The following is a 15388-nucleotide window of genomic DNA, read 5'->3' as shown; positions in this document are numbered from 1 at the left end:
CAGATCGGAGACATGCAGGGAGGAATGCCGCCGTCGAAGCAGCAGCTGAAGCATGCGATGCACGGGTTTTTGAAGGATAATTTCACGCTGGGATATTATAATTTGATTTCGGGAAGCGAGCTGCAGTTAACGGTGCGATCGAGAGGAGGAAAGAAGTGAGCGACAGAGATTTGGGGTGTTTGTTGCAGAAACGAGATCAGAGCTTGGCTGATGTGCAAGTGGAATCTGGGAGGAAGAATGAACATGGTGGCATTTTAGTCAAAGTCTTTTTGTGTCTTGAAAGTATTTGAGAAGAACCGTTCAGATACACTACTTCTATCTGGTAGGTAGGATATGTTCAGTTTTATTGCAGAATGGAGAACAACAGTCAAAACATCTTGGAGTATTTTTTGGAAGGCGGGAATCAGCAGGATGCATCGTAGGACTTATGAGAGATTGAAGTATACCTTTTAGAAATCAATCTAGTAAAGAACATCAACAAAGTGATCTAAAACGATCTCAAGTTGTACCAAATAGTTCTGTTGCAAGCAAAAAAACGTAGTCTCTATCTTAGGAGTAGAGAGTGTAGGACCCCAAACTCTCGGTCATTTCAAAACAGTGATTCATCAGGTAGATCCGAGTTATTTCGATTATTGGAAGAAAACAATCAAAATTCGAGGCCTCCCGATTCCGCTGATCTTTTAAACCCGTATGTGTCATTCGATACAATAAAACCAAATAACTCCAGATCTTCTGTATCCTTCCCCTTGATTTCTGAGTTCTAGCAATCGCTCTTACCTACACAAGATCCCAACAACTTCTATTGTTCGTTTTCTCCTCCCTTTCGATCCATAGACCGTCAAAACATTCCCTACTCTACTCCCCTCATTCCAGTTCTCCCCCAATCCGATTCCCTCAACACCTCCCAGCGCCTGTCCTTTCCTTTCATACCACTATTCATCTCTTTAGATCCCTCTCCTCTTCCCAATCCCTCCATCCCCTCTACTCCACCCCTCTCTACGACAACTCCTTCAACCACCAGCCCATTCTCTCTCCCTACTTCCCCCAAAACGCCTTCTCCCAATTCAACCCTTCCTTCAACGTCAAGCAGCCGGGCGTGATGCAGCCCGTCAAGTTCCCTTTCCAACGCTCCCAGCTCAAGCCGAAGGACGGCAAGCCCTCCGACTCCACGCAGCCCTCCTTCCTCCTGCCTCTCAGCTCCCAGCCGAGCTACTCGCTCCCCGCCCAGTTCCCTTTAGCGCCCGGGAAGGACTCCATCGTGGATTTCCAGCGCAAACCCGAGGAGACCGAGGCCGAAGGCGACGCCAAATCGGCGATTCTCGCTCCGTTTCTCCCGGAAGAGACCAAGGAACTCAAGTGCGGAGTGGCGGAGCGAGGTAAACGTGCAGACTCACGCGAGATCGCGCGGCGGCGCGGCTTCGCCGCATGCGGAAGAAGGCGTCGATCGAAATCACCGAGATGAAGATCGATTTCATCAAGACTCGGATCAACGGGCTGCGCGTTGGGCTTGGGGAGGAGTGGAAACGTAGAACGCGGGCATCAGCGAGAACCGGGAAGGCCTGTTCGAGTCGTTCGACTGCAACGGAGGCCTCATTTTCTCGTTCGATGAGCGCAAGAAGGACTTCAAGTTTTTGCTGGAGGTCTGGGAGCGGCTCTATCAGCGGCAGCGCGATTGCTATTTGATGCTCTCTCTCGTGCTCTGGACGGTCGGAGCTTCGAGGTCTGCTGATTGGTAGATGCTTGCGGACGATTCGAGCCCTTCGAACGAATTGCAGCGCGTCAAGCTGCGGGAGAAACTCAATCTGACGGAGGAACAGAAGGCCAAAGCGGCGTCGCTGATCGGTGCGCTGGAGCGGCTGCGACGGAGGCTTCAAATCACGAGATGGTGCATCGCGATGCTTTCTAGCAATGTAGAGAAGAAGAAGGAGAGGTGAAGGATAGCCGGATATTCTGATGAATCCGAATGTGGCGAGTATCAACGATTTCTTCACCAATACGCTTACAAGTGTGCAGCTGCAGAAGCTGCATGCTTTCTTCAAGCAGAACGAAAGCGTGATTAGTCTTCTGCCGATTACACCCGCGTCGCAGGGGGCGAACTGCGATCTGCCGCCGGATATTCACTTTCACTTTCCACCTTTGTGTGTTTGAGGAACAAATGAGTGGGTGGAATCACCGTTTTTGAATGGAATGGGTGATTAGGAGGTGAAATCACTTCATTTCCTCGTAATTCACACAGGAATAGTATGGAATCAATGAGTAGTTGTGTGATTTTTACATTTTGCCGATGATTTCCTGCCTATTCTACCACATACACATCATCATCAATCTTTCTATATATTACTATGATGATCAACACCACTATCGCTCTCACTTCCCTTCCCTTCCCTTCCCTTCACTCCTTTCCACCCCACTTTATTTCAATCCAACAAACAACCCATCGCAAAGTGTGACATGTTTGAACCAAGCTTACGCGGAAGCCTCCTTCTTCTCAGAGTTCTTCTTCTCGAAATACTCCTTCGACTTCGCGAGTCTCTTGGCCTCCAGACGCTGAATGAGATGTCCGTATCTCCATCCGAACTGGCTGGCGAGGTGTCCAGCAGTGATGTAGGCACGATCGGGTCTATTTCCTCACTCCAATGTCCTCGCCACCTACCTCAGGTGAGACACACGGTAAGCAGCGGGCACAACCACGCGCTTCTTCTTGTCGTAGGGAGCAGGCACTCCGTCGAAGCACTTCAGATTGCTCATCGCGTTGCCTCCACGAGGGGTCTTGTGGGGAATCATTCCGCGCACAGCACGCTTGAAGATCTCAGAAGGAGCGCTCTGATGATAGCCACCACGAGCAGGGTTGGTGTTCATCTTCTTACGAAGATAGGCCTCACGGCGCACACGGTTACGCATCACTATTCAGTAAGCACTCTCCAGCACGCCCTACTTCCTCCGGTGATGTTAATGTCCTCGCAGCGGACGCACACAACCTTCTGACCAGAGAGAAGCTCCTTGGCCACGACAGAAGCAAGACGGCCCATGATGTGTCCCTTGCAATCAATAACCACTTCCTTTTCGAACATTTCTACACGCGCAGTTAGATTTGTCCCACATTCGAAAAATACAAAGCTCTCCTCCTCATTCTCCTGCAAAAACGCACAGGCATCAATTCTTACCTATTCAATGTCACACAATACTTGGCACTGGAGATTTCCATTCAATCAGAGAATCCAAAAATCGGGACGAATTGGTTTCTGCTCACGGCGGAACCTGGAATCCTACCAATGGCTTGATTCCGTATTGATTCAGATTCCGGTGTGCTCGTCTATTCTCTATTTAGAAACTCGATATATAGAGTAGTATCCCTGTGTGGAATAGCTTAGTCTTGTAGAAATGCTGCCCAGTTTCAGAATTATGGGAAAGACTGCTCCGGCTCTGACAAGAGCATTCCGAGCTACTGCCTGCCGTTCCGCTGTAGTTGGTAATACTGCAGATGCTAAGGTCACGAAGGATCTGGGCACTGCTTATCCTATTGGTTTGCACTGTGGGTAGCCAAGTTAGCTTGTAGTGGACCACGAGTACGACTGCGTGGTTGTCGGTGCTGGAGGTGCGGGTCTGCGTGCCGCTATGGGTCTTTCTGAATACGTATTGGCTTTTCTGTGATTTTGCTGACGCACAGGGATTCAAGACCGCCGTGATTACCAAACTGTTCCCCACGCGTTCTCACACCGTCGCTGCCCAGGGAGGCGTGAACGCTGCTCTCGGCAACATGGTAGGAGGTTCGTGCGTTGATTCTGAAGGTGCAGCACGAGGACGACTGGCGTTGGCACTTCTACGACACGGTGAAGGGTTCGGACTGGCTGGGTGACCAGGACGCGATTCACTACATGTGCCGCGAGGCTCCGCGCGCTGTGCGCGAGCTGGAGGCGTACGGTCTTCCGTTCAGCCGTTGCGAGAACGGCAAGATCTACCAGCGTGCGTTCGGTGGTCAGACGAAGAACTACGGCGAGGGCGGCCAGGCGTACCGCACGGCTGCGGCTGCGGACCGAACGGGCCACGCGATGCTGCACACGCTGTACGGGCGGTCGCTGGCGTACAACACGTCGTACTTCATCGAGTACCACGCGCTGGATCTGATCATGAACGGCGACGAGTGCGTGGGCGTGATGGCGCTGTGCCTGGAGGACGGGTCGATCCATCGCTTCCACTGCAAGCAGACCATCATCACCACCGGCGGCTACGGTCGCTGCTACTTCTCTGCGACGTCTGCGCACACGTGCACGGGAGACGGCACGGCGATGGCGCTGCGCGCGGGCATTCCGCTGGAGGACCCCGAGTTCGTGCAGTTCCACCCGACGGGCATCTACGGCGTGGGCTGCCTGATGACGGAGGGCTGCCGCGGCGAGGGCGGCGTGCTGCGCAACAGCGAGGGCGAGCGCTTCATGGAGCGGTACGCGCCGACGGCGAAGGACCTGGCGTGCCGCGACGTGGTGTCGCGCGCGATGACGATGGAGATCCGCGAGGGCCGCGGCGTGGGCAAGCTGAAGGACCACATCTACCTGCACCTGGACCACCTGCCCGCCGACCTGCTGGCGGAGCGCCTGCCGGGCATTTCCGAGACGGCCATGATCTTCGCGGGCGTGGACGTGACGAAGGAGCCGGTGCCGGTGCTGCCCACGGTGCACTACAACATGGGCGGACTGCCCACGAACTACCACGGCCAGGTGCTGAAGCCCACGGAGCAGGACACGGAGAAGGTGGTGCCCGGACTCTGGTGCGCCGGCGAGGCGGCCTGCACGTCGGTGCACGGCGCCAACCGCCTGGGCGCGAACTCCCTGCTGGACATCGTGGTGTTCGGCCGCGCCTGCGCGAACTACATCAACGAGATCAGCAAGCCCGGCGAGGCGAAGACCCCGCTGCCCGCGGACGCCGGCAAGGCCTGTCTGGAGAACCTGGACCGCCTGCGCTACGCGAAGGGCGCCATCCCCACCGCGCAGCTGCGACTGCGCATGCAGCGCACCATGCAGGACTACGCGGCGGTGTTCCGCACGGAGGAGACGCTGCAGGAGGGATGCAAGCGCATGAACGAGGTGGTGAAGGAGATCCGCGACGTGGGCATCACCGATCGCTCCATGATCTGGAACACCGATCTCATCGAGACGCTCGAGCTCCAGAATCTCCTCGAGCAGGCACACTGCACCATGATCGCTGCCGAGGCGCGCAAGGAGTCGCGTGGAGCCCACGCGCGCGAGGACTACAAGGAGCGCGATGACGTGAACTGGTTGAAGCACACCGTGGCCTACCACGACGACGCTCTGTTTGGAACGGGAACCACCAAGCTGATGTACCGTCCCGTGCATATGAACACGCTGGACGAGAACGAAGTGAAGCCCATTCCGCCCAAGGCGCGTGTGTATTAATCGTTTAATGCAATTTTGATTTTGCGTGTTTGTTGAAATAACCGCGGGATGAGTCGTGGACGATTGGTAATCAGAAAGTGGTCAGAATTCAGGAATGGAAGCACAGAATGTAGTGTACTCTTTTTGGGCCATCAGCCTATAGAATCAGCTGAATAGTTCTTGGGATGTTTGGTATGAGGACCGTTCGAGTAGTAGCAAGTATGCTCTTGTTGGCGTTGCATGACGTACAGCACAGAAGCCGAATGGGGTGGCAATCAGCAGCAGGTGGCTACTTTTAGTACAATCGAGGAGTTCTGGGGAATTTATGGCCGTCTCCGACCTGTGAATGACTTGCCTGAGAATGGAAACTATCACTATTTTAAGGTAGATGGCTTGAAAGGTATTTACCGCATAGACCGGAATTAAGCCTTCCTGGGAAGATGAGGCTAATAAGGACGGTGGGAGCTGGGTAGCGAGCGGCATATTTTGTGTCATCTCTAGCGTCTTGGCCTTCACATAAATGATCATTATCTTGAGGAGAGATGGCAGTCAATTGTAATGACCAGATCCAGTGAATGATATTTAGCTGCTCTCCGTCATCGGAGAGACTCTCGATCCGACTGGTTCTTCCGTGTGTGGAGTTTCCTTCTTGAAGAAGTCAAAAGGATACCGTGTAGAAGTGTGGATGAAGGATGCTGCAAACGAGCGAGAAATCGCCACTGTGGGACGCAGACTTCGTGCACTAAATGCCGTTGAAAAGAGGGAGAAAATGGAATTCCGCAAGCATGGAGGCGACGTGAAATACATTCTTTGAGGGGCTTAATTCGTTTTTTGTGTTTGAGAAAATAAGGAATTGGAATTCGAGAGGATTCTTGCTGCGTTTGTGATTGAAGGTGTAAAGTCGCATTTTTTCTATATTTAAATACGTTTTTACGAAGAAAAATGAGTGAATTCGTTGCAAAGTGCAGTTTGAGAATTGGGTTCCAAACATGAGTTAATCCATCGAAGTCATCCGTCTGTACTAAGACTATTCCCAATACTTGTGTACATCTTATTTCATACTATATTGCTATTAAACGACTGGTTGGTAGAATCAAGTGGTCTTTTTGTTACTATTTCGTTGATCCAAAAGCAAGTCATGTTTGATTGTTTCAATCATGTAAATGTATAGTCTATGAAGTTTGAAACATGTTGAAAACAATGTTTTCCCAGTTCTCTCATTCATTCACATGGCACTATGTTCAAGAAAAACAGAAAACAGTCAAAGTGGTGTTCATTTCTATTCAATTCTATTCATTTCTATTCAATTCTATTCAATTTCATCCAATTTCATCCAATTCCACTCAATTCCATTCGTTAGAAAATCACTTCATATGCTTCAAACTCTAGACAAACAATACAGTTCACCCTAGATGAAAACACAATACTTCTCTGGGATTGAGTTTTTCATTTATCCCCACCGCGATAATCAATTACGAGGGAAAGGATGCTTCTCTTTTGCATAATCAATAGCCATTGCTACAGAGCATACTCTCCTTCGTAAGTGACAAGAAACCAACGAAAGTGTTTGAAAACAAAGGGAGAAGAGTATTGAAACCCTATATTCAACTAGTTAATCGTCTTTTTATTGCAACACAGAGGGATTCAGATTGTACCATTTGTTCTTCAACAATCGTTTCATTGGAGGCTTGATAATCAGTGCTATCGTTAATCACCGGAAAATAGCTTTGATTATACTCACGATACGGATACACTGAATCCTTTTTATGCTTATGAAACGCTTCTCGTTCAGAATGAAGCACAGGAACAGTTCTTCGGTGGGAAACTCGGTGCGAAGAGTTCTTTGCTCCATTCGACAACATATTTTCTTTAAGTCGTTGACGAGAACTAGCAGTAGAGCGCATGTAACGAGGCAGTTTGAGCTCCTCTTCGCTCCAGGGACCACCCGCAGAGAGTTGTGTAATTTCTGCATTCCACCGACTCGTATACCTCTTAGAATTTTGATTTTGCTTGTGAATCTGCATGATATCAAAAGACATTACCAACTTCTTCAGAAAACGCTACTCGCCTATGATAAGATGACGGGTTCGACGAAGCCTTGTAGCTTGGACTTATCGGATAATTCGACTCTCGAGTTTTTGTTAATCTCCCTTTTGCCACATGCGACATATTCCTTTCTGAAGCCCTAGTTGTGACAGAACCATCTACGTCTGTTACAAAAAACTACCAATGGCCTTATAGAAAAGAGTGCGATTTGAAATATCACAATTGCTGTAGCAGAAAATAGACTTTAAGAAAAAACAAACAAGGAAAATAACAAGCAGATATTTACTAAATGGATGTACGAATCACTTTGTGGTAGCCTCCTCTGCTATCGTGACAATATAGTTGTAAACTTCGAACCACTTCTTGGTGCACCGTTCAACACAGACTTGTTCTCCAATTTCTAAAGAGTTTGTTTTGTAGTTCGCGATACATTTCTTCTGGCAAGTATCAAAAATCCTAGTACTAATATTCATGTAGAACTCAAAACCGTTCAAACACATCCTTTGTAACACTAGCCTGTAAAACAGCTAAATCCGCGTTACTCAAAATGGGGCTTCCTCCAGGAGTACTCATGTGCGAATCGATTTAGAGCCAAAAAGAAAAAATACTGAGAATTCCACAAATAGTGGCTATTAACAAACAATTACTATTTTATAGATTATTCCATCTTATCCTCTGCAATGAACTTCCTGTTCCACATACCTAGAAGTGGGATACTATTTATCATTCTATTCATCACTCCCTTCCGTTCACCAATACCCTCTGAATACAAAGTCCAAAATCTCCTTCTGAGGGTCGTTAATGCTCAACGACTGATTTCTCTTTGAAGCAAGGATCGTCTGATAGGCAAAAATCATTGTAATCAAAATAGAGATCATATTCAGGATGACTTCGGCCGTAGCCATCAACACAGAAAACACGCGAATGGACAGATCTTCAGCTATACAAACGATGAACACATTTAACATTCCTGACAAAAAGAATGAGATAACAATAATAGACGAGTAGATATTCCAAAAAAACAAACTGTGGGACTGCTTTCCAGTCAAGGATAGCAACGACACAGCAAAGCGCAACAAAATTATAATTCTTAGCAACCCTACATCTCAGTATCAATCACGATTTCTACCGAGTGTCCAAGCAATGTGATTTTGTCCAATATTCTATAGATAAGCGTAATAGTATTGAAATCGCTACATAGAGATGCTCCATATTTTGAAACAGAAAGTAACTCAATAGCATACAAAGAACACACGAGATGCCGAGAGCTAACACCAAGACTTGCTGCTTTTTTTTGGATGGTTTTAACAGAGCCTCAATCTCATCAATATCGTCCGACATAAATGACAATAATAATAATATGAAGAATCATAACGTGTTGAGCCTATTCAATTTTAGCTATCCTTGTTACAGCGCATGGAAGAGTAGGGAGATGTACTAGTAATGTGAAAGAATATGTAGTTTACTGAGGTGTTTAAGATGAATGTGTGAAGTACTGTTTCTTGCTAATAATTTGCATTTGTAAGTAAAGTGAATTTTCGCTTTATGTTTCATAAGGGTAAGTTCAATCTCTTGGGGAGAAAATCGATGAATTCACTTTAGAATTCCAAAGGAGCAATAAAACCTCTTCATTCTTATGTGGAAACGATAGTAAGTGAATTCTTCGTGGTTTTCGTCGTATGGAAATGTGAATGGAGCAAGGGAAAGACAGAATTGATATTAAACCTGTATATATAGAGGGGGAGAGAGAGAGTACCACGTCGATAAAGACACGATATTGTCACTTTACTATACTTACGACTTCGTGTTGAAACCTTCCAATGTTCGCTTCAGCTCTAAACAAATAGATTCACGTCTATTATGAGAATATAATGATTAATTCTAATTACCCTTACAATAGTAATATTCATTATTATTATTATTATTATTATTATTATTACCACAGCAATACCATCTAAGTACGAATCAACATCATCTTATGTAAGAAGAATCAACTTTAATTCTATGTTGAAAAATAACACTTAGCATTCTGCATTTCATAAAAGACGTACACACATCACCATTTCAAGGTCCATTGTTTTGTACATTGGCTCAATCCTTAATGGAATCATCTTCACAAAGCATTTTCGAGCTTTGTAAAGAGCTGGAATCCGCATTGATGGGGAAGCAAGTAAGACTACCCATTATCGCATATAAGCACATTCTTCATGTCCGAGAAGATGTATATTTTGTACAGTGATCTATTTATCGCTTTAGGTTTTACCGTATACTCCTTTCGATGAAAAAGAGCTGTTGTATCATATTAAAGATGTTATTATTATTGAGAATGATGTAGATTCTCCAAAAGTACTTTCCAAAGTTTGTCGTTTATATGGAGATGTTCTGAAAACTGCGGAGAGACGAGAAAATAGTAGGATCATTCAAGTGAAATCATCACCAGATATAAAGTTACTCAACTTATTGTACCTACTATCGAAATCGAACTGCTGCCGTCATTATATGAAAATTGCTTTAGATATAGAAAAGAAACACCGCAAAAGGTTGTTTCCATATAGTCTGGAGAACTCTTGGTTCAGCCCATCTCTGAAGGATGCTCCGGAGCAGCCATCATATCAGGATGATGTATAATTTATAATTTTGAATCGTATTTAAGGGAGGCCAATCATGCTGGAAAACGTCAGTAGCACCGAAAGTTGACAGTTCTCCTGAGGAAAAGAACGATTTTTATCCATCTGTCTCCAAAAAGAGCTATCTTACATTTTAAGTTTATAATTGTTTCTTCTTACCAAACATCATCCTTGTTCGTTTTATAAATCAATAAATGTTTGGCAGGGGGTTATCATTTTTACGTTCTGCAATGGAAGCTGACGATTCTAGTTCAGACTCGTCAGATTCTCATGTGGAATATCAATATGAGACTCCTGAGGATCAAAATATAGAAGGTATTTTTTGTTTGTTGATTTTTGTGAGGTTGTATCGATATCTAACATCTTTGAATAGAATCGGAAGTCATTGTTCCTAACGAGATAGAACAGGAGCGAGAAGTCTGGAACGAAGTTCGTGAGAGTATGTCCAAGCGAATTGTCGAATTAAATGAAAAGGTAAGAAGTCTGGAGTACGAATTACAAAATCTAACTACCAAGCTGAAGGAGGAAATTTCACTAAAAGAGTCAGCGGAGAAAGAACGATCTGAATTGCAAATGTCTTTAGAAAGTGAAAAACGAAATGTGGAATGTCAGGTCGAGCAAATCTTGCGCTTGAACGAAGAGGTAATAAGCTCGATGGAGGAAAAGAGAGAATGTGAAACGAGAATCCAAGAGTTAGAGGAGGAAGTTCAAAAGTTGGAAGATGGAATGGACGACCCAAAGAATTACTACAAATTGGAATATGGCAAAATTCTTCAAGAAAAGTTGTCAAATGACGAGCTGTACCAATTAAAGTGTCAAGAATTGAAGGAATTAAAGGATGTACTAAGTAGTAAACTGGAATGTGTGTAAATGTGTTGTGCATAAATTGTAGTGATAACGGAGCAGGAAAAGCAGTTATCCGAATTGTCAGTACAAGTTCAGGGGCTTGAATCAGGTTTGAATGAAAAGGATGAAGAATTGAGAAGGATCGAAAAGGAGAGGGACGATACGATAAGAAGTAATGAGGAAATAGAAGAGAAGGTGAAAAGCTTAATGGCAGAAAACGAATCATTGGGAAAGAGTTTAGAAGATGCTAAGGCTGGATTGGAATCGAAAAGTAGAGAATTGGAATCCTGGGGGAATGAGATGGCAATTGTTAAGTCTGAATTGGAATCGAAGAAAGAAGAATTCGAGTCACTGAGAAATGAGTTGGCTCAATCAAAGACTGAACTAGAATCGAAGAAGAGTGAATTTGAGTCATTGAAGAAAGAATTGACTCAATCAAAGACTGAATTAGAATCGAAGAATGGAGAATTTGAGTCATTGAAGAAAGAATTGGCTCAATCAAAATCCGATTTAGAATCGAAGAAGAGTGAATTCGAGTCACTGAGAAATGAATTGACTCAATCAAAGACTGAATTAGAATCGAAGAATGAAGAATTCGAGTCATTGAAGAAAGAATTGACTCAATCAAAGACTGAATTAGAATCTCTGAGACTTGGTGAATTGAATGATCGAAATAGTGAAATTGAATCATTGAGAAATGAGTTGGCTCAATCAAAGACTGAACTAGAATCGAAGAATGGAGAATTCGAGTCACTGAGGAATGAATTGACTCAATCAAAGACTGAATTAGAATCGAAGAATGGAGAATTTGAATCACTGAGAAATGAGTTGGCTCAATCAAAGACTGAATTGGAATCTCTGAGACTTGGTGAATTGAATGATCGAAATAGTGAGATTGAATCACTGAGAAATGAGTTGGCTCAATCAAAGACTGAATTAGAATCGAAGAATGGAGAATTCGAATCATTGAAGAAAGAATTGACTCAATCAAAGACTGAATTGGAATCGAAGAAAGAAGAATTTGAGTCATTGAAGAAAGAATTGGCTCAATCAAAGACTGAATTAGAATCGAAGAAGAGTGAATTTGAGTCACTGAGAAATGAATTGACTCAATCAAAGACTGAATTGGAATCGAAGAAAGAAGAATTTGAGTCATTGAGAAAAGAATTGGCTCAATCAAAGACTGAATTGGAATCTCTGAGACTTGGTGAATTGAATGATCGAAATAGTGAAATTGAATCATTGAGAAATGAGTTGGCTCAATCAAAGACTGAATTAGAATCGAAGAAGAGTGAATTCGAATCATTGAAGAAAGAATTGACTCAATCAAAGACTGAATTGGAATCGAAGAAAGAAGAATTTGAGTCATTGAGAAAAGAATTGGCTCAATCAAAGACTGAATTGGAATCTCTGAGACTTGGTGAATTGAATGATCGAAATAGTGAAATTGAATCATTGAGAAATGAGTTGGCTCAATCAAAGACTGAATTAGAATCGAAGAAGAGTGAATTCGAATCATTGAAGAAAGAATTGACTCAATCAAAGACTGAATTGGAATCGAAGAAAGAAGAATTTGAGTCATTGAAGAAAGAATTGGCTCAATCAAAGACTGAATTAGAATCGAAGAAGAGTGAATTTGAGTCACTGAGAAATGAATTGACTCAATCAAAGACTGAATTGGGATCGAAGAATGAAGAATTTGAATCACTAAAGAAAGAATTGACTCAATCAAAGACTGAATTAGAATCTCTGAGACTTGGTGAATTGAATGATCGAAATAGTGAGATTGAATCACTGAGAAATGAGTTGGCTCAATCAAAGACTGAATTAGAATCGAAGAAGAGTGAATTTGAGTCATTGAAGAAAGAATTGACTCAATCAAAGACTGAATTGGAATCGAAGAAAGAAGAATTCGAGTCCTTGAAGAAAGAATTGGCTCAATCAAAGACTGAATTGGAATCTCTGAGACTTGGTGAATTGAATGATCGAAATAGTGAGATTGAATCACTGAGAAATGAGTTGGCTCAATCAAAGACTGAATTAGAATCGAAGAATGGAGAATTCGAGTCATTGAAGAAAGAATTGACTCAATCAAAGACTGAACTAGAATCGAAGAAGAGTGAATTTGAGTCACTGAGAAATGAATTGACTCAATCAAAGACTGAATTGGAATCTCTGAGACTTGGTGAATTGAATGATCGAAATAGTGAGATTGAATCACTGAGGAATGAATTGACTCAATCAAAGACTGAATTAGAATCGAAGAAGAGTGAATTCGAGTCACTGAGAAATGAATTGACTCAATCAAAGACTGAACTAGAATCGAAGAAGAGTGAATTCGAATCACTAAAGAAAGAATTGGCTCAATCAAAGACTGAATTAGAATCAAAAAGTAGAGAGTTAGAGTCACTCAAGAATATTCAGATCACCCACCAAATTGAAGAAAACTCTGCCTTAGAAAGTACCAAACAGGAAATCAGAACTTATGAGGCACAAAAACAACAGTTGGAAAATAATGTTCGAGATCTTCAGCATGAACTTCAAAGCCAGCAGAATTCTCTCCTTGCTCTTCGCCAAGAGGAGATCGAGATTCGCAAGAACGTTTTAACTCAACGTCAAGAGTTAAACAATTTTATTCTGCAAAAACAGCAAAAAGAAGAAGAGCTAAAGGCCCAGTCATTGCAGAATAATGAAATGAAATCGAACTATGAAAAGCAGATAAAGGAACTGAATGACGAACTGAGTGAGCGAAATGCGCTCGCAGAGACACTTACTGAAAGATTGGAAGAGAGGATCAAAGAAGCGGAGAAGAGCCGCGAGCTGGTGACAGAGACTGAAGAAAAGATGAAAGCGCTGGAGAAGGAAAAGGAAGCAATGAACGAGCAGTGCCAGAAATTGCTGCAAGAAATCGAGGAGAAGAAGCAATTGGAGAAAACAATCGTGGAGAAAGAAAAAATCATAAACGAATTACAAGCACAAATTGAAACCAAAGAACAGGAGATCGAATCATGGAATCAACAAATGGACCACAGCAAACAAGTCATCGAAGCACTTCAGACAAACTCCGAGCATCTAATCGCTGTCATTAAGGAACAGGAGCAAAACGCGGATGAATCGAGAGCTGAAATCCGAAATCTTCAGCAGCAGCTTTTCGATTATCAAAACAGTGCCAAGCTTTCCTCCGAAACCGAATCTCATCTCGAAGACAAAATCAGCGAACTGAAAGAACACTGCGAAACGCTGGAGGATTTAATGCTGTCACAGTCTATGGAGTTTAACGACCCACCGATGCCCCGAGTCATCGCTGCTGAATCATCGGACAACGAAATGATCGATCCGATGGCGATGGACGTGAATTCATTGGTCGGTTTAACCGTCCTACTAGAAGAGAAAGAGACGACGATTCAAGAGCTGCAGAAGGAGATTGAGCGACTGAATAGCGAATTCGATAAGCTGCAGGACGATGATTCGATGGAGGAACGCGTGGAAATTCTTCGAAGTAAAATCGCAGAATGCGAAAAGGACGCCGAAGAACTCAATCAATGCAAGCAGGAGTTGCTTGCGAAGGAAAACGAGCTGGGTACAATGCAAGAAAAAGTATCGCAGCTGGAAGAAGAACTGAAACGGAAGGAGGCGGAGATGATGCAAGTGAGAAACGAATCGAACGCGGCCGTTTCATCCATGAAAACGAAGAAAGACGCGGAGATTCGTGCATTGAAAGTGGAATTCGAGAAGCAAAAAGCCGAATTCGAAACGCTAAAAACCGAATTGGAGATGAAACAGTCCGAAATGGAAGCGATGAAATCACTCAAAGCAGAGCTAGAAACGAACAAATCCAAACTGAACGAACTCGAAGAATTGAAAGCCAGCGTCGAACAACTGAACAGCGAACTCACAATCAAATCGGATCAATTAAACCAGGTTTCGTCCCAATTCGCAGAGGTCCAAAATCTCTACGCATCTGCCACGTTGCAGTTGCAAGAAGCCAAAGAACTTCAGAACGCGTATGCTTTGCTGCAGTCGCAGATGAGCGATCAATCGAACGAGTTAGCGAGGTTCTCAAAAGACAGCTCCGCGCTCCAAACTCAGATTGCAGCGCAGCAGCAGCAGCTTTCGCAGTTCGAATCAAACGTCGAGTCCCTACTGAATCGCATACAGACAATCACCGAAGAGAAAGAAGCGATCGAGGAGCAGCTGAAGAGCGTGGTGGATGAAAAAATCGGCCTGCTTCAGAAGATTCAGAAGCTGGAGGAGAAGGAAGCGGACGAGATGATAAACGACGCGAAGCTCCGAGCTGAGATGTCGAAGCAGGAGGAATTGATTGCGTCGTTGAATAGAGAAGTGGAGCAGTTGAGAGAAAGCGTTGTGGAAGGCGAAGGGAAGGGAAGCGATGCAAATGAGGAAAAAGTGGAGGAGTTGAGAAGAGAAATCGACGAATTGAAGAAGGAAAAGGAAAGTTTGGAAGTGCAGAGGGACGATTTG

General features: G+C 44.3%; 7 protein-coding genes; 5 read left to right on the top strand and 2 right to left on the bottom strand.

The window, feature by feature from the left end:
* Positions 1-278: 278 nt before the first annotated feature.
* Positions 279-1462, top strand: GSBLH_T00002559001 (uncharacterized protein; the record flags this gene model as incomplete). XM_013041030.1 has 8 exons in its annotated part: positions 279-322; positions 353-418; positions 454-537; positions 569-609; positions 640-734; positions 765-804; positions 835-913; positions 949-1462. The coding sequence occupies exons 2-8, from the start codon at positions 354-356 to the stop codon at positions 1460-1462; spliced, it is 918 nt and encodes a 305-aa protein (XP_012896484.1). The 5' UTR covers positions 279-322; position 353.
* Positions 1463-2436: 974 nt separating this feature from the next.
* Positions 2437-3174, bottom strand: GSBLH_T00002558001 (uncharacterized protein). XM_013041029.1 has 3 exons: positions 2936-3174; positions 2654-2903; positions 2437-2620 (listed from the first exon to the last, which is right to left on the bottom strand). The coding sequence occupies exons 1-3, from the start codon at positions 3027-3029 to the stop codon at positions 2467-2469; spliced, it is 498 nt and encodes a 165-aa protein (XP_012896483.1). The 5' UTR covers positions 3030-3174; the 3' UTR covers positions 2437-2466.
* Positions 3175-3344: 170 nt separating this feature from the next.
* Positions 3345-5430, top strand: GSBLH_T00002557001 (Succinate dehydrogenase flavoprotein subunit (SDHA)). XM_013041028.1 has 4 exons: positions 3345-3523; positions 3557-3633; positions 3668-3760; positions 3795-5430. The coding sequence occupies exons 1-4, from the start codon at positions 3403-3405 to the stop codon at positions 5406-5408; spliced, it is 1905 nt and encodes a 634-aa protein (XP_012896482.1). The 5' UTR covers positions 3345-3402; the 3' UTR covers positions 5409-5430.
* Positions 5431-5456: 26 nt separating this feature from the next.
* Positions 5457-6217, top strand: GSBLH_T00002556001 (Translation initiation factor 4E (eIF-4E); the record flags this gene model as incomplete). XM_013041027.1 has 6 exons in its annotated part: positions 5457-5522; positions 5551-5606; positions 5639-5771; positions 5803-5856; positions 5889-5942; positions 5974-6217. 6 exons carry the CDS (start codon positions 5457-5459, stop codon positions 6199-6201), a joined length of 591 nt encoding a protein of 196 aa, XP_012896481.1. The 3' UTR covers positions 6202-6217.
* A 753-nt stretch (positions 6218-6970) lies between these two features.
* On the bottom strand, positions 6971-8020 carry GSBLH_T00002555001 (uncharacterized protein). XM_013041026.1 has 3 exons: positions 7921-8020; positions 7434-7889; positions 6971-7405 (listed from the first exon to the last, which is right to left on the bottom strand). Exons 2-3 carry the CDS (start codon positions 7554-7556, stop codon positions 6992-6994), a joined length of 537 nt encoding a protein of 178 aa, XP_012896480.1. The 5' UTR covers positions 7557-7889; positions 7921-8020; the 3' UTR covers positions 6971-6991.
* Positions 8021-9534: 1514 nt separating this feature from the next.
* On the top strand, positions 9535-10197 carry GSBLH_T00002554001 (uncharacterized protein; the record flags this gene model as incomplete). The annotated part of the gene is made up of 5 exons (XM_013041025.1): positions 9535-9654; positions 9690-9843; positions 9874-9924; positions 9955-10055; positions 10087-10197. 5 exons carry the CDS (start codon positions 9535-9537, stop codon positions 10195-10197), a joined length of 537 nt encoding a protein of 178 aa, XP_012896479.1.
* A 93-nt stretch (positions 10198-10290) lies between these two features.
* On the top strand, positions 10291-10930 carry GSBLH_T00006449001 (uncharacterized protein; the record flags this gene model as incomplete). The annotated part of the gene is made up of 2 exons (XM_013041024.1): positions 10291-10375; positions 10434-10930. 2 exons carry the CDS (start codon positions 10291-10293, stop codon positions 10928-10930), a joined length of 582 nt encoding a protein of 193 aa, XP_012896478.1.
* Between the last annotated feature and the right edge of the window lie 4458 nt (positions 10931-15388).

The sequence above is a fragment of the Blastocystis hominis genome (genome assembly GCF_000151665.1).
Source record: "Blastocystis hominis, Singapore isolate B (sub-type 7) whole genome shotgun sequence assembly, scaffold_2".
In the NCBI taxonomy this organism is placed as follows: domain Eukaryota; class Bigyra; order Opalinata; family Blastocystidae; genus Blastocystis; species Blastocystis hominis.
The sequence above is the reverse complement of the archived record's forward strand: the minus strand, read 5'-3'. Positions and strand labels throughout refer to the sequence as shown.